General features: G+C 42.2%; 1 protein-coding gene across 3 annotated transcripts in view; it reads left to right on the forward strand.

The window, feature by feature from the left end:
• ITCH (itchy E3 ubiquitin protein ligase) overlaps positions 1-16,620 on the forward strand; it is a 58,994-nt gene extending 42,374 nt beyond the window's left edge. Inside the window, exons 14-25 of one of the 3 annotated variants that reach the window (XR_014185385.1) lie at positions 511-583; positions 3,381-3,452; positions 6,448-6,536; positions 7,145-7,304; positions 7,586-7,719; positions 8,390-8,530; positions 10,296-10,416; positions 10,961-11,065; positions 11,290-11,386; positions 12,525-12,597; positions 13,173-13,389; positions 14,476-16,620. Coding sequence is in view for 2 of the 3 variants with exons in the window: in XM_082065264.1 (XP_081921390.1) it covers positions 511-583; positions 3,381-3,452; positions 6,448-6,536; positions 7,145-7,304; positions 7,586-7,719; positions 8,390-8,530; positions 10,296-10,416; positions 10,961-11,065; positions 11,290-11,386; positions 12,525-12,597; positions 13,173-13,272 (1,165 nt within the window). In the remaining variant the exon portion in view is untranslated. Of the gene's footprint in view, positions 1-510; positions 584-3,380; positions 3,453-6,447; positions 6,537-7,144; positions 7,305-7,585; positions 7,720-8,389; positions 8,531-10,295; positions 10,417-10,960; positions 11,066-11,289; positions 11,387-12,524; positions 12,598-13,172 lie in introns of all 3 variants that reach the window. The other 2 variants (XM_082065264.1, XM_082065263.1) reach the window with 2 other exon arrangements.
• Positions 16,621-18,186: the final 1,566 nt, after the last annotated feature.

Genomic DNA, 18,186 nt, shown 5'->3' on the forward strand with positions numbered 1-18,186 from the left:
CCCGATAACTGTCCCAGAGGAAGGTGGTGTTTTGAACGTTTTGTAATCCTTCTTGCCAAGCCCTGTGTAAGATTTGAAGATAATGGGAGAGCTTCATCAGTCCTGTCGATGACCAGATCTTTTCATTCCAGTTACTGTATTTTTAAGTACACTCACCCTTTCAGTCTTTTGATTTTTAGGAACCAGAATGGAGTTAAAACCCGAACTTAACTCCCAACTTAAATTAGCTGAATGTCACCCCATCCTGCTTGTTAGAATCTTTTTACAGTTAATATTCAGAGACTGGTTAACAAGTACTGCGTATGCACTCCACAATTCACAAAGGAAGATTTGTTGTTGTTGTTTAGAAGCAAGAAAATTACACCCCCAAGTCAAAAAATGTGAATAAGAATCTTCCAGCTAGATAGACAACTACACCGTACAACTTCATAATTAATACACTTGCAGGCTTTTGCTTAAACTACAAGCACACTTTTGAAATCTGTTTTTTTTTTCTCCCTTTGATTCCAGAGACAATGGACCCCAGATCGCTTATGTGCGTGATTTCAAGGCAAAGGTCCATTATTTCAGATTCTGGTGTCAGGTATGGATTCATTTATTGGGAATATTTGTTTGCTTTTTGTGTACATGCTTTAAATGAACTCTTTACTGTCTTGTAAATAAAGGAAATCAAACTACTTTAAGGTTAAAGGTGAGTTAATTAGGACAGAGTAAATCCAGGACCTGTACAAACTCATGTAAGCTTTAAAGCTGAATAAGCTGTGGATTTAAACTTTTTAGAATAAAGGAAAACATCAGTTTAGCTACTTTTAAAGTGCTGGGTTTCAGAATAGTGTTTCCTTTTTGCTGTTAGTAAGGGAATATATGGAGGCAGAGCATTTTTATAGTTCATACAAGATGGGCACTTGGGGAGAATATAGGCTGTTGTCAGAGTGTGTAGGGAGGCACCTAGGAAAGCTAAGGCCTCATTAGAGTTAAACCTGGCGAGAGGGGTCAAGGACAACAGGAAGAGCTTTTTCCAATACGTGGCAGATAAAACTAACAGCAGAGGCAATGTAGGCCCACTGATGAACGAGGTGGGTGCCCTGGTGACAGAAGATACAGAGAAGGCAGTTACTGAATGGTTCTTTGTCTCTGTCTACTCTGCCGGAGGCTGTCCTGAGGATCCTGTACCGCTGAGACCCCAGAGGAAGGCAGGACAATGGAGGAGTTTGCCTGGGTTGATGAGGACTGGGTTAGGGAGCAGTTGGGCAATCTGGACATCCATAAATCCGTGGGTCCGGATGGGATGCACCCGCGGGTGCTGAGGGAGCTGGCTGAGGTCGTTGCTGGACTGCTCTCCATCATCTTTGCCAAGTCTTGGGAGATGGGAGAGGTGCCTGAGGACTGGAGGAAAGCAAATGTCACTCCAGTCTTCAAAAAGGGCAAGACGGAGGACCCAGGTAACTATAGACCGATCAGCCTCACCTCCATCCCTGGGAAACTGATGGAACAACTTCTCCTTGGTGCCATCTCAAGGGATATCAGGGATAAGCGGGTCATTAGGGGCAGTCAGCATGGCTTCACCAAGGGGAAGTCGTGCTTGACCAACCTCATTGACTTTTATGAGGACATAACAAGATGGATGGATGATGGCAGAGCAGTGGATGTGATCTACCTTGACGTGAGTAAGGCATTTGACACAGTCTCCCACAGCATCCTCACAGCTGAACTGAGGGAGTGTGGTCTGGATGATCGGGTAGTGAGGTGACTGTGAACTGACTGAAGGGAAGAAGCCAGAGAGTCGTGGTCAACGGGGCAGAGTCCAGTTGAGGCCTGTATCCAGTGCAGTGCCTCAGGGGGCAGTTCTGGGGCCTGTATTATTCAATATATTCATCAATGATTTGGACTAGGGAATAGAGTGACTGTCAGCAAGTTTGCTGCTGACACCAAGCTGGGAGGAGTGGCTGACACTGGAAGCTGTGCTGCCATCAGAGACCTGGACAGGCTGGAGAGCTGGGCAGGGAAAAATTCAATGAAATAGAACAAGGGCAAGTGTAGAGTCTTGTATCTGGGCAGGAACAACCCCAGATTCGGGTGTAAGTTGGGGAATGACCTGTTGGAGAGCAGCGTAGGGGAAAGGGACCTGAGGGTCCTGGGGACAGCAGGATGACCATGAGCCAGCACAGGGCCCTTGTGGCCAGGAGGGCCAATGGTACCTGGGGTGGGTTAGAAGGGGGTGGTCAGTAGGTCAGAGAGGTTCTCCTGCCCCTCTGCTCTGCCCTGGGGAGACCACACCTGGAATCTTGTGTCCAGTTGTGGCCCCTCAGTTCCAGCAGGACAGGGAACTGCTGGAGAGAGTCCAGCGCAGCCACCAAGATGCTGAAGGGAGTGGAGCATCTCCCGTGTGAGGAAAGGCTGAGGGAGCTGGGGCTCTGGAGCTGGACAAGAGGAGATTGAGGGGTGACCTCATTAATGTTTACAGATATGTAAAGGGTGAGTGTCAGGAGGATGGAGCCAGGCTCTTCTTGGTGACAACTAATGATATGACAAGGGGCAGTGGGTTCAAACTGGAAGACAAGAGGTTCCACTTAAATGTGAGAAGAAACTTCTTCCCGGTGAGGGTGGCAGAGCCTGGCCCAGGCTGCCCAGGGGGGTTGTGGAGTCTCCTTCTCCGCAGACATTCCAACCCGCCTGGACACCTTCCTGTGTAACCTCATCTGGGTGTTCCTGCTCCATGGGGGGATTGCACTGGATGAGCTGTCCAGGTCCCTTCCAACCCCTCACATTCTGGGATTCTGTGATTCTGTGACTTTCCACACAAATATGTACTTGTGAAAGAAAACACAGGGATTTGACACAGAACACGCACGTCTAAACATTGAAGAGTATACTGTGTTGCACCAAATCCCAGCCGATCAGTCTTGGTCCTCGAAACTCTCAGTATATCAAAAGATTAAGTAAGTTGGCACACAGGAAAAATTATTAGGATTTAAATGTTTCAGTTTCAGGAGTCAGTGCATGATCCTTTAAAAAAACAGAGACTAGCCTAATTTTTTGACTTTGAATTTTGTGCAGTATAACCTGAATTTTCAGTTTTTGTAATTGAATTCTGGGGTAGAAAGCCGTGCTGGCTTAGAGTATGTTACTGCTCTTAATGTTTTTCAGCATCTTGTAAGAGTAGAGTATTTGAACCTGTTTGGAGCAGGAGCTGGAGGCACTGATACCTGACTGCAGGTATCAAGTAAATTACAATTCAACTATCTTGATTGCTGGGTTTGCTTTATATGGCTTAGTGAAATTTAACTACACCTCTTAAAACAACATATACAACAAATAACAATCCAAACTCAGAAGCTTTATGTGATTATACACTTAACCTCTAAAAAATGTCATTTCAGCAACTGGCAATGCCACAACACATCAAGATCACAGTGAGCAGGAAAACATTATTTGAAGACTCATTTCAACAGGTACTGTATTGAAACATTATAGTAGTGGGCATGAAGCATTGAGCTGATTAAATTTGTCATGTCGTTCTTGATTCTTTGACATCTTACTAATGTTATTTTAAGTGAGACTAACAAAAACCCACTAGTTTAATAGTTAGGATACATTCATACTTAGTATATTAAAAGATCCTGCTCAAATGTGAAGTTCTGGCTCTAAAGGCTGATTCATCTGACAGAGAAGGTGATATTTTTCATTTTTTGTTTAATTTTTCCTCAGAATTCTTTGCAATGTGAGTTATTTGAGGGGAGCGCTGTGGCGGAGCAGCTCCCCATTCTCCGCAAGTTTCCACGTTGTGCTTATGTTCAGCACATTTTTCCCAACTGTGGGCTATAAGCATAAGCCAAAAAAATAGATTAAGCTCATGTTAGTCTGGGCGTTATGGGTCTTTAAGTAATGAAAGGGTTAAAACAAAATTAATAATTCTCGGTCGAAGCAAAATTCTTGTTAATGTCTATAGACCTAAACCATGGTTAAAAGTTGTTCCTGTACAATATTTTCAGGTGCATTTGAATTTTACTTTTACTTTTGAATGTTCATTGTGGCAATAAATCACTCCCGTTGCTTGTGAAACTGAAGCCAGGAGCAGCTCCTTGTCAGTCTAGGATACGCAGAAACAGGCTTGGAAGTGCACAGAACAGTTCCTCTGGTAGATGTTCCTCTTGGCCACCTCTGTATTTTTCTGTCCCGGAGGCACCCTGAGGTTTGTTTAAGGGACAAGAGGGTCCAAAACAACTTTTATTAAACCGGCGATAAACAGGGTTTTAGCACTCCAAAAGTGACTTGAATACAGGTTCGGATTTCGGATATCAATTGAGGAAAATTATTAAGGGGCAGCAACTAATACAACAGGAGGTCCACAGTGTGCATGCACATGGCTTCACCAAAAACAATGCTGGAGCCGCCCCTGAGTCCAGGAAGAGTCCACACTTGCCTGAATATGGTGTGGGGTTATTTTAAAGGGATACACGTACTCGTATTGAGTACGGAAAGTGTACACTCGCGATTCTGCGAGGATACACTTATAATACACTCACAATCCTGCAAGGAGAGATACACGTGCAAATGTGCACGGAATATTTCACGTGCTTATGTGGAAGCACAGGAGGAAAATACACTCGCAATTCTGCAAGGATTAATTTATACACGTGCTCATATTGAGCACGAAAAGTATAAATACACGTGCAAATGTGCACGGAAGGTAGATACATTCACAGTCCTGCAAGGGTTAATTTTACTCACACACGTGGCAGCAAGGCAAGCGGAGTCTCCATCGGGGCGGGGGTGTCGTGGCCCCTGGCGGCAGTGGCTAAGGTTGTAGCTCCGAGAGATCCGCACAAGGCCGCACGCCTCGACGAGAATCCCGTTTTTATAGGCTGATCTGATCTGACTGTGGGCATTCCAGAAGCTTCTCTGCACCCCCACACTGGCTGTGGGTGCCCCTGAAGCCTCCAGACACCCCACACGCTGGCCGCGGGCGCCCAGCGGCTCCCTGGCACCTGGGCTCTCCCTTCTCCTCACGGCCCTGGCCAGGGGCTCTGGGGCCAAACAAAAGCAGCTGTCAGCCTCAAGCGGCAGAGAGAGAGGGAGATGTGTCTACTCCTTCCGTACCGAGGGAGAGAGGGGGGCTTGCATTCTGCCACATTTTCTGACTTAAAAACAGATTCAGAAAACCTTATCTAAGAAGGCAAGAACTTTTCGTGTCCTCTGTCCCTAGCTGAATATTTTTATCTTCCTCGATGTCTTCAGGCTTCATTTCTTGTAGGGATTATCACAGATGTGTCGAGCCAGGAAATTTGAATCAATAGGACAGTATGTTTTGAGACAAATTATTTTCTTAAATGAGGATTAATGCTTGTCCAAATTACTGGAAGCTGGTTTAGCAGAAGCAACAAATGGTGCAGTCAATTCGTCTTTTCTTTTGGAACAGTGATGCCTTCCAGTAAAAGAGGTTAGAAGGGGACAAAATAAATCCTGTAACTGAAAGTTAGCTCTGGCCTTATTTCTAAAATGGCCTTTTAGGGTAACCGTAGAGATAATAAAATTATACTGTCCTGGAAAGAGTCAAGAGATGATCTAGTTCTGTACACATCAGCAAACAGGGTGCATTATCAATCATTTAGATGACATAATCACAAAGACCTGAGGTCATGTTTTCTGCTTCTTAGTCATTCAGCATTTGCAGATATCTCTGTTGGAGTGATAAAAATGTTTCTGATGCTTCCTACAGACATCTAGGAGAGATTTGAAACTGCAAATCTCGACCCAAATTCTGTATCTCTCATTGTAAACCAAAAACTTAAGGTTCTTGGACTTACAAAAGCATTATGTGAAATTTCCTTAGGTAAACCTGCCACAATTGATCAAATCAGCATAATTACAAATGGGGTCATTGTATTAAAACCAAGATTAGTGAAGTTCCTTAGTATCTATGATTCTACCTAAGTTTTAAAAAAGCCATACCAACCAACCAGCTAGACTTTTATTATCCTTTTTAGGAGATGAAGCTGTAAAATGAAAAAATATATAGTATATGTTGTTTATTGTTTTGTTTCTAATTTATTTCTTTGATCCCTTGATTATGTGCCTTCATTGCTTGTAACTGGGATACCGTTCAGTCCGGTATTTAATAAATACTGAATTGACTCACTTTGGGCCTGTTATTTATTGGCTGGATTTCTGTCATTTGTAGACAGGCTGCTGGCCTAATTATCCCAGGTCCTTGATTTCAGAATTATTATTTCTTTTCTATCCTTTACTTTTCCATCTATGGAAAATACATTTTTACTAATGCTTCAAATTCATGAGCGTGCTGGAAGCAAGTACTTCACTTACTCATGGTTCATTTTTTAGTCTGAATTATTAAACGCTATATTGTTTGGTAGCAAATAGTAATAATTGTAGCTGATGCTTACAGCTGTTTTCTTAAAAAGAACTAATTGTTTTTCTTTTACTAAGATAATGAGCTTCAGCCCTCAAGATCTCCGGAGGCGTTTATGGGTTATTTTCCCTGGTGAAGAAGGCTTAGATTATGGAGGTGTTGCAAGGTAAACTAAACTGAAATGGCAAATCAGTTGATGTGTGAAGCCTTCCACAAAACAAACTGCAGTGCTTTCAAATATTAGTGAAGTTTATTCTGAGGAAGGCTGTTCTTTAAGATGTACGCGTGTCTTAAAACTGTGTAAAATTGGTTTCGGTTCGCATTAGGAATTACTTGGATGGTTTCAATGATGAAAGAGATGCAGTCTCCTGAGCTACAGTCAGCCTTTGGCTCACCCGTTAACGTCCAAGTACAAGTTTATTGGAAAAGTCAATATAAATCTACTTTCAAGTCAAAAGCCTTTACTGGAATTTCACCGAGAAGTGCACATATTAATTAGCATTCCCTAAAACTCTAAAGTTTAAGTCAGTGGTCAACTTTTAATCCACTCATTTAAGTAAGGGTGGTTTCGATCCAAACCACGGACAGTCGCATATCATTGTAACTTTGCATATTAATTCATAATTTGTGTTAGTTTCAGTTTGGTACTTTGTGGTGCACAGGTCAGCTCGATCACCAATGTGCCAACAAGTTCCTTAGTCAACATGAGTTAGCTAAAGCAATTTCCAATTTAATTTATTTTGAAACGTGTTTTTATTGTTTGTGTGATTTCAGGGAATGGTTCTTTCTATTGTCGCATGAAGTTTTGAACCCAATGTATTGCCTGTTTGAATATGCAGGGAAAGATAACTACTGCTTACAGATAAACCCAGCCTCCTATATTAATCCAGACCATCTGAAATATTTCCGATTTATTGGAAGATTCATTGCCATGGTAAGTTCAAAAGCAGAAAGAGATTCACGTAATTTTCCTATAAATGAATATTGTACTGTCAGATGGATAATTAAACAATTCATTTTGGAGTTGAAGCTATAATCAGGTGTTTGGATAGAACTAGTATTGATATAAGTTAACTCCGCATATTAGCAGTCATGATATTCTAGGTGGTTGTAATTATTTGGCTGTCAAATTTCATTGGTATAGAGTACATAATGTTGTCATATTAAGTAGTCAATCATCCTTTGCGTTATTTTGTCTGGTTTCATGTTCCGCAGGCTTTGTTCCATGGGAAATTCATTGACACTGGTTTCTCTCTGCCGTTCTATAAACGTATCCTGAACAAGCCAGTGGGACTCAAGGATTTAGAATCTGTTGACCCAGAGTTTTACAACTCTCTCATCTGGGTAAAGTGAGTTTGACTTGATTTTGTTCTTGAAATAGCAACACAATGGTTTTGATTTTCACTTATGCCAGGAAGCAGGTCTATGGAAAAGGACCTGGGGTTGTTGGTGACAGCGGCTGAACATGAGCCAGCACGTGCCCAGGTGGCCAGAAAGGCCACCAGCATCCTGGCTTATATCCGGAGTAGTGTGGCCAGTGGGACTATGCTTACAAGATAGTCCTATAAACACACTGGAGTTGAAGATAATTCATTAAAGCATGCGAAGTCTTTCTTAGTTGCTTCTTTTCTGCCAAAGTGGCAGCTACATTTTAACACAGCCCTTACATGATCTGTTAGAAGCAGCGATTGTGCAATTAAATGTGCAAAAATGTCATTGCTGGAAAGGTTTCAGTGTTCCATAGACATTCCACAGATCAGTCAGCAGGTGGTTTGTCAGCCTTGTGACTGGTAAATCTAAGGGTACGACCCGTCAAAAACTTCCGATCAGGAGCACAATTCTCATACGAGCGTTGGTAAAATGAGTCGGTACTTCTTCCAAATCCATCATTATTGTGTAAGGAACAGTTCCTTCTCTTGCTTATTTAGCTCCAAACTTTCTTTCTTAAGGTTCTTCATACCCATCTCTACTGAGTAGGTGTTGACACAGTTATTTAAAATGTCATTTTTTTCTTTACAGAGAGAATAACATTGAAGAATGTGACTTGGAAATGTTTTTCTCGGTTGATAAAGAAATTCTGGGTGAAATCAAAAGCCACGATTTGAAGCCAAATGGTAGCAACATTCTGGTCACAGAAGAAAACAAAGAAGAATATATCAGGTAAGAATAAACAGAGATTTTAAAATACTCTTATTGGCGTCATTTCCGTTCTTTGGTTTTAGCAAGAAAACATTGTCAAGCTATATCATGTGAAACATTGTTGAAATTCTGTCACGGAGTAGTTGCTCTTGTGGGCAACAAGTGGCAATTGTTTGGATATCATATTTGAAAGAAGAGTATTGACAGAAATAAGGTTTTAAAATCCGCTTTTCCCAGAGATCAGTTAGTGGAAGGTCCACTTTCTTCCTAGAGATTTAGCAGAACATCATGACAACCAATGTGAGCGTCAGGTATTTCGTTAAATCATCGCCTGCATTATTGAATTGTATTGCTTCACAGCCTGCTGATATTCTGACCAGCCACTTATGGCTGCAGCTTTTTTAAACCCGACATTTTTGGATGCTTTTGTGATAATTCCTGTTTTTTTAAAGATACACGGGCTCACTACTAGTTTTATCCGAAGTGGTCTGATAGTATAATATAATTAGGTCTTGACACTTCTAACAGGACAGTGTTATGATGTTGTAAGTTGTACCGTCATAAATGAAGGATTTTGTGTGCAGTACCAGGATGTTTTAAAGCAGTAGGTTAAGAGGGAAGGAGCCTCAGAGGATTAAAGAATAAAAACATGAGCAGTGACTTGCTTTGTCCTGAAATAGCCCTTTCTTCCCCAACGTGCAGCAGTACATAGGCTCTGCTTATGAACTACAACGTACAAGCTTGGAGGATGTGCTTGCAAGAAAGCAAACGACAAAAAACCAAACAGTCCCACATTGTTGGCACAAAATAAACTGAATCACAGTAGAATTTTCTTCTCTTCCTCACCCTGTGTTCTTTGAAGGCTTCTTTCACAGCCAGGGGCAAGGGAAAGGGGAGTGGCTGTTGTTTTCATCGCATGGATAAGCTGAAGACATTCCAGTGATTCACAGAAAAGAGAGTATTTGCAGAAGAAACATACTGGCATTTTGCAAAGTATTAGTATTGGGGTGGAAAACAGGGAGGATCTGCAGCAAACCATTCTGTTCTAGTTTCTAGGAACCCAGGGAGAGCTCAGATTCCAGTTTCACTCCTATTCTTTTGTCTTACTCTGAGTCTTGCTTTAAGTCCCCCAAGTTTTCTGGGATTGAAATCAGAAGACAGCCAAACCTACCTTAGACTCCAGTTCTCCTGCCAGGTTAGGCTTGAATTCAGCTTAATATCTGCTTCTCCCTGGGTTCAGGTTCTTCAGGTCTCCTGCCTGCTTTTCACCCTTTTGTTAATGGCAAGTGGAGTTTCTGCCACAGAGCAAAGTTTCATGATTAACAGAAACAAATATGGAACTTTCCAAATGGGCATAGTGATTTCTTGGTAAGCCTGCAGTCCTACTTATCTGCACCGGTACAACTTGACCCAGTTTTTACCTTTTCATGGATAATGACTGAGATTTCTGGGGAGAATATTAGACAGATACAGCTCTGCACTTTATTCAAATACCCAGGGACTGCTGTGCTCTCATTAATACGATCAGTGAATAGATGCTGCGTCCTTTTGGAGTCTGTAGCAGAATGGCTGGAAATGTAGGGTTTTAACTTTAAGAAGAAACAAAACAGTTTGCACAGAGTAGAAGTTACTAATACAATTATACAATGCTCTATCCCCAGAAATTTCCAGACTTTCCATATTTTTTTCAGCTTGCCTTGCACTTCATCTCACAATAAGCTAACGAAGACGTGGACGTGGCTTAACGCAGGCCATTTAAATTATCTTTTTGTATCTTCTTTTCCAGGCTAGTAGCAGAGTGGAGACTTTCTCGTGGTGTTGAGGAGCAGACACAGGCTTTCTTTGAAGGCTTCAATGAAATTCTGCCACAACAGTATTTGCAGTATTTTGATGCTAAGGAACTGGAGGTAAAGGACTCTTTGGTTGTAGCTCGATCCAGGTGGTTACACATCAAAATTTTGATTTGATTTGTTGTGCTCAAGGAATGAGTAACTTGTCAGAAAGGGAGAGCAAACTAGATACGCCATGTATGGTCCTATATAAACTGGACTGGATTCAAGATGGATTTGATCTCTCAAAATTACATTTTCTGAAACATCTGTTCAATTTAAAAAAGCAAAAACAAACCCAAAACCTGTTCCTAGGGAAGAATTGTGTGGCCGGGCAATGAGAAACTGTTCCTGGCTCGAATGTCTAAATGCAACCAGTGACTCTATTTTTCATGACAGAGGTGCTTTCTGGTTGGTGGCCTCTCCAAATACACTTCACGAGCAGTCATCATTCTTTGTCGTAGAAATTTTAGATCAAGTTTAAAATCAAAAACAAGTGTACTGTCATCGCAGATGCTTCCAAGTATGGATGCAGCTGATGTTCTGTGTTGCTCTGTGGGAAGTCACAGAAGGAAAGTTAGGGCTTGTACTCACATGCTCATTTTCCTTTTTCTCCCTGCAGGTGCTTCTGTGTGGAATGCAGGAGATCGATCTGAACGACTGGCAGCGCCACGCCATCTACCGCCACTACACCAGGACCAGCAGGCAGATTGTGTGGTTCTGGCAGGTTCGTAGACTTTGTTTTATTCTCAACCCAAAAGTTCCAGAGCCCAGCTACAACGTAACAAACAATAATCCCCATTATTGAACAGATCTGTAGTGAGTGTGAATTATCACTGCTAATCCAGCTGTTCCTAACAGTTGTGTGATTTGTTAATCTGTGCATGAGAATGTGAAAATCTGAATAGCAAATCTCTACCTAAATGCTCATTTCAATTATTATTTTTGCAGTTTGTGAAAGAAATAGATAATGAGAAGAGAATGAGACTCTTGCAGTTTGTTACTGGAACATGCAGATTACCAGTGGGAGGATTTGCTGACCTCATGGGTATGCATTAATAATCCCTCTAATGCATTTGGGGTTTTTTTTAAGACCAGGTTATATTTTTAATGGACATTTTTAACGCATCTTATGCTATTTTGTAAGTCTTGCATATACTTGAACTATCATAGAAAAAGAGATGGAGGGGAATATTTACACCTGTTTCAAAATCACTTCAAATTTATGCATTTCACCACACGCGTACTTTGATCTAGACAGAGTCGTATAGCGAAGGACAGATTTTTTTTTCTGTGCAAGTAATGGTAATAATATTGTTTTGTGTTTAAGCCTTTCAGGCTCCAGTTGTCTTTATTATTCCCTACTGATGTAGGGAACAAGTGTAGAGTCTTGCATCTGGGTAGGAGTAACCCCAGGTTCCATTATAAATTGGGGAATGATGTATTAGAGAGCAGAGTAGGGGAAAGGGACCTGGGGGTCCTGGGGACAGCAGGGTGACCATGAGCCAGCACTGGGCCCTTGTGGCCAGGAAGCCAATGGTACCTGGGATGGATTAGAAGGGGGTGGTCAGTAGGTCAGAGAGGTTCTCCTGCCCCTCTACTCTGCCCTGGGGAGACCACACCTGGAATATTGTGTCCAGTTGTGGCCCCTCAGTTCCAGCAGGACAGGGAACTGCTGCAGAGAGTCCAGCGCAGCCACCAAGATGCTGAAGGGAGTGGAGCATCTCCCGTGTGAGGAAAGGCTGAGGGAGCTGGGGCTCTGGAGCTGGCGAAGAGGACACTGAGGGGTGACTCATTAATGTTTACAGATATATAAAGGGTGAGTGTCAGGAGGATGGGGCCAGGCTCTTCTCGGTGACAACCAGTGACAGGACAAGGGGTAATGGGTTCAAACTGGAACACAAAAGGTTCCACTTAAATTTGAGAAGAAACTTCTTCTCAGTAAGGGTGTGATGGAACACTGGCCCAGGCTGCCCAGGGAGGTTGTGGAGTCTCCTTCTGTGCAGACATTCCAACCCGCCTGGACACCTTCCTGTGTAACCTCATCTGGGTGTTCCTGCTCCGTGGGGGGATTGCACTGGATGAGCTTGCCAGGGCCCTTCAACCCCTGACATGCTGGGATTCTCTGTGATTCTCTGATACAAAGGTAACTAGACCTGTGCCTTGTTTCTTTGAATTTGTTCCAGGGAGCAACGGACCCCAAAAATTTTGTATTGAAAAAGTTGGAAAGGAAAACTGGTTACCTAGAAGTCATACCTGGTGAGTATGTAACAAATCAGAATATCGTTGTGGTTTTACTGACAACAATCTACCTGGAGATTTTAGTAAATGGGTAATAACACTGAAATGGTTGAGGCTGTGTGAAAGGAAACACCAAGTTATACCAATAACCTTTGGTGTTGTCTGAACTTCTGGAAGTCTCCTGTGGCACGGAGTAGATTCCACCTTGATAGTGAAGGAGCTGCATTCACACTCCCTCTTCCCTAGACAAAAAAGTAGCATCTACTCAGTTCCTGGGTGTGTTAGTGGTTGTGAAAACACACACATTTAAAATCTCAAATGTGAATGATGACTCTAGTTAACCAACTAGGAAAAGTTAGTGAAAATTCTTACCAAGTACACTGCATTTCTAGAGAACTATCGCTGTTCAAGTGCTTGAAATCTAACTTTTGCCCTCAGGAATATATACATTTATGTCAGTAGTCAGCTTTTCACAGGGTATAAATCCAAGTATCCATCTACACAACAAGAAGTTTAATTACCTGTATTCCTAATGGATTTTTTTGTGATTGTTCACTTATTTTGCAGTACTTAAGTTTTTTCTTTATTTTCAGTTTCAATCGCTTAGACCTTCCACCCTATAAGAATTATGAGCAGTTGAAGGAAAAGCTGTTATTTGCAATCGAAGAAACAGAAGGATTTGGGCAAGAATAGCTAAAATTTGCACCTTGAAGAATGTGAACTCATCACGGTGTATGTTCTTCACTTCTGCTTGTTGCACACTTCATTGTAAAGTAGACTTGACTTGGATTTATTTAACAATACTAATGTGTAAGTGAATGGATGTTATCCTGAGGTTTTATCCACATAAACTCTGGATTTCTGCTGAGCACTTTCAAAAATCAAATGAGCAATCAGATACGGCTACAAATGAATTACGATTAAGTAGCAGTTTAATACAGCTTTGGGCTCTGCTTTCTTTTACCATTCGTTAATTAGAATGTGTCCTTAACGACTGACAGATTTTTAATAATAGTTTTGTCTTTCCTTTTTAGTAGCATTTTTTGCTACTGATGCACTGGGAAGTTCATTGGTAGCTGCAATGCTGCAGCATCCTCATACACCTCGTTAGACAGCAGTGTTATTCGAGCCAGCGTGCGACCCTCCTCTGCGTTCCGGGAGCAAATCCACTGCTTAAGCTCTTTTTTCTAAGCCAAGTGTGGCCAGACTGTTTTTCCTCACCTGGAGTCTGCTCACTGGACTCAAGCTGCTGTTAAGGGGATGTCAAACTGTGGCACAAACCCAGGGCATAGCTTTGCTTTGGGGTCTTTTTTTGTGGTTTGTTTGTTTTTTTCCCAATCCTGCTAATTTCAGCAAAATAGACACGCGCCCAAAGTTGTTGGAACACTTTTGTGTGCCCTCAGAAGAATTCTGGTCTTTTTTCTGTGTAACACCTTTAACTTTTAAATCAACACTAACACTGTGGTACTTTGCTTGTTTTGCAAAAGACAAGACCACCTGGGATTGCACTGATTCCATGTAGATTCCTGTTCGCAGGCTGATGTTTCTTGTCAAAAGTGTTAATGGACATTGTTCTCAGTGTTATTCCTACGTGTTGCAGTCAGGAGAGTTTATTGGGTTCTCAAGAAGAGGTGCAAAAACAACTGGATTCAGAAAATGATAATACTTATTTTTGCTGATGAACTGATACATAATACTGGCTGAGGCGAAGGTGATTAGAAAGTTCAGACACGGATCACAGATTCTTGAAAAGCTGGAGCATGAGTAAATAGTTCTATAAAGACTGAAACTAAAGTTTTGGGGGGAGGTTTCTAAGCTAATTCACTCTAAGGTTATAGCTAGTGACTTTTGTAATCAGTTCCTATTGGATTAGTAACATCTTTTCTTTCCTTTTAGAATCTCTTAATCTTCAATTCCCTTGTGGTTTACAATAACGTTTTGAATTTTACCGCTCCTTTAGACTGAATGCACTTTTTGGGTCTGGTCAGCTCTTCCCCTGCCTCAAGGGAGGAAACCAAACGTCAGTGAGATGAGCTGTGAGCCGCGGTAGGAGACCAGACACTTGAAATCGCATGTAGCACATATTAAATATAAGCGCAGCTCAAAGCCTTGGGACGGGAGCTGTTTTTCAGAGGCTCCTCAACAGCAGAGCTGTAACAGGACAGAGGGACACTGTAAAACACAACTTCCAGTCTTTCAAAGATTTCTTGCCTGCTGTCCCTTCTGGCTGAACTATAAGAAGTGAAAACTGGTTCAGGCCTAAGAAGAACCAAGAGACGACAGTTTTTAACTGAACTTCGGGAGTTTTTCAGGTCGCGCAAAGCGATACTTGCCTCTTGGAAGGCAGAATAATTCCATTTTAGAGTGAGAAACTCTTTTGTCACGCGTGGAAAAGAGTTTCTGATGATACAGAAATGACCCTCTTTTACAGTTCCATTGATGGTGAGAACTTTATGGGTTTATAGGAGGAAAATCTGCCAACTTCAAACCATTTGATGGATATATTACAGTAATACAGCTCGTGAGGAGAGAAAAAAAAGCCTTATAAATATTTTCTGTTTATATTAATTCTTACAATGAAATGTAGTTATCTAACATATTTACGAGAGAGATTAAATTAAGCAAGATAATGCAAGATTAAGCTATGAAAATAGTCTGTGTTCTGCATAATGCTTTATGATTCATGTAGGGAACCTAGAAATATTGTTAATGTATAAATATCACCCAAAAGGCTTTCAGCCCTATATTTTTAAAATAAAGAATAGTTATAATTGAAATAGCCTTAGCCCTAGTTCTATAGGGTATGGCTGTTGAATATTTTTATGGTTGAAATGTTTAGTTCAGGAAAAAGGTAAATGCTTGTATATATTTTTGCAGTCTGGGATTCCACTTATTCCATTTTTCTTTCTTTAATTTAAATGGCATGTTTATATGTCTTTTCTGCTGTATTAGGATGGGGGAAAGGGGGCTGGATATCCCAAGCACCAGATACTATTTTAAAATAAATAAAGAATAAACCGAAGGGGAAAAAAGCCCATGGATTTGACCAAAATTTAAATAATTGAAAGCAACTTTACTGTTTTAAATGGGCAATATTTCTGAAGTCGGAAGTTACGATTCCTTAGGCATTTTACTTTGTCAGCACTGTGAGTGCTGACAGATCTGTTAATTTTATAGCCTGTTGGGTAGAAATACAAAGGAGTTAATATGAGCCACTGGTGCACTTTTCTGTTCTCTATGGGGACCTGGTGAAAACCACCTGTGGATGATCCCACAGCGTCCGGTATGCCACATAAAAGCTCTGACAAATTGGATTTAGAAGTAGGATTTTCAGCAGAGATTAATGAATTTGTCTCCCCCTGCTTCAATGGGTTTAGCAGCCCGAGCTGCATAAATTCACGGTATGTCACAAATGTATATTCATATGAAACTGTCAATTGATCCTCATTTTCAAGTATTAAGAGAACTTTTATTTAGAATTTTGCCTTATGAGAATGACATGAGGAAATACTCCGCTGAGCTGCTGGTCTAAGAATTAACAAAGCCTTATTGTTCTGGGTAGCTCAGGAAGTGTTAATACACTAGTGAAATGCACAGTAAATGCATCACGTCCTCATCTGATCTAGTGTGGAAGTTGTTTGGGTTTTTTAATCCAGTTGCTTCTGTTTTTTTTTTAAAAAAAAAAAAAAAGCAAAGCTTTTTTAATTATTCTGAGGAAAGTAAAGCAAAAAAAAAAAAGCTTTTTGTTGTTGTTTGAATTTTTATTATATGCTGCACTGGATTTATAATCTCAACTCTGTTCTATTGGTATCTCCAGCCCCCTTTGTGTGGTGTCTTTTAATTTTCTTCAAGATTCACTGTTTGTGTATATGTGCTCTAGTGAACTCGTATATAAACTGAGATCAGCAGCACTGGATTGTAAAATACTGTACTGAAACTCATTGTTGGAACTTCCTTGCATTGTAATTTCAAATACTCAGGTAACTGTAACAGTATCTCAGTAAGTCAAATACTTTTATAAAACTACTTAAAGAGCTGGTAGTCTGGTCATTATTCCTTCTGTGTGTGGAAATCGTCAGCCTGTCCAAGTTGTTTTGCTGGAAAAGTTCTTCAGGAACATTTCATTCCAGAGGCAGTTGAGGCACTTCAGTGGGGGGGATCAACTCTCCTGCCCCTTCACTTCCACAGTAAAGGCCCTGACACGACACCAACGGCCCAGCGTTGCTGGGAGGAGAACAAGAAGACAGGAGGCTCAGAGAAGACACTCAGCCACACGACCGAAAAGTCTGAGGTCATATTGGAAGCAGCCAGGGTGTGGTGAAGGTGCAAGCGTGGCCCTGACCCGAGCCACAGGTCCATCTCTGGGGGGAATATCCAAAATCTGTTTGGAATGAGGTTTTTGGGGCTCGCTGCTCCACGGCTCACCGGCAATGCCATTCCCCCCTTGTCTGTGTTCTCCCAGCCCCATGAGAAGGAATGTTGATTCTGCTTCTTCTCAAGGGCAGCTTTTGAAATCATAGAATCATTTTGGTTGGAAAAGACCCTCAGGATCGAGTCCAACCATAACCTAACCTAACTCTGGCACTAACCCATGTCCCTGAGAACCTCATCTAAGCACCTTTTAAACCCCTCCAGGGACGGTGACTCCAGCTCTGCCCTGGGCAGCCTGTTCCAATGCCCCACAGCCCTTTGGGGAAGAAATTGTTCCCCAAATCCAACCTCAACCTCCCCTGGCGCAACTTGAGGCCGTTTCCTCTGGTCCTGTCACTTGCTACTGGGTAGAACTCATCTTTATTCACAAGCCATGACCGGAGCTGATGCTCAGAAACACTGATTTCCATCCAAGAAGGATCTCATTGTAATTGTAACAGGGAAGTTTGTTCGAGGCGGATGCTATGTCAGCCTCACATTTGTCTTGATGATGCTCTTAGGGCAGAATTGCACAGGCGGGAGGGCCAGGGAAGGGTAATGAACGGGACTGAGAGCGTTGGGCTCGGGTATGGAAATTGCTTTTTCTTCAGAGAATGTAGGAAACTATTATTTTGCAAATATAATAGGCCCAGGCTGGATCTCTCAGCAAAGCATATTTTAATAATGATTTTGCAAGACTGGGTGTTCTACCTAAAGGCAGGCACACCTAATAGGGCAAAAAGACCCTGCTTATATCCCTGCCACAATTTCCCTCCCGTTCCCCATTGGTTGGTACTGCAGGATTTACAGACCGCCCCGGCACATACAATACCCTTGCCCTTATCAATATGGACTCCTGGTACTTTGGCTACACTTCCCCCTAAATTAACTTGTAAATACAGGTGTCGGTGTGCATACAGGTGTCAGTACATATTCCAGGAAGAGACCGTGTTTTACGTTAAGGATTCATAGTCCGATGTCTCTCGGTCCTTCCGCCCTGCCGGGGCCAGGCGCCAGGATCCTCGTCACCCCTTCCCTGCAGAGCAGCGGGCGGCTCGGCGGCGGGCACGGAGCGGTACAGCGCCGGACTTCCTAAACAGCCTCCCGCCGCCTTTACGTGTCCCGGGCGGAAGTGCCTCTGCTCGGCACCACCCCTGCGGTGCCAGGGCCGCTTCCGGCCGCTCCTCCCGCGGATTG

The sequence above is a fragment of the Streptopelia decaocto genome (assembly GCF_964273445.1).
Source record: "Streptopelia decaocto genome assembly, chromosome: 14".
NCBI lineage: Eukaryota > Metazoa > Chordata > Aves > Columbiformes > Columbidae > Streptopelia > Streptopelia decaocto.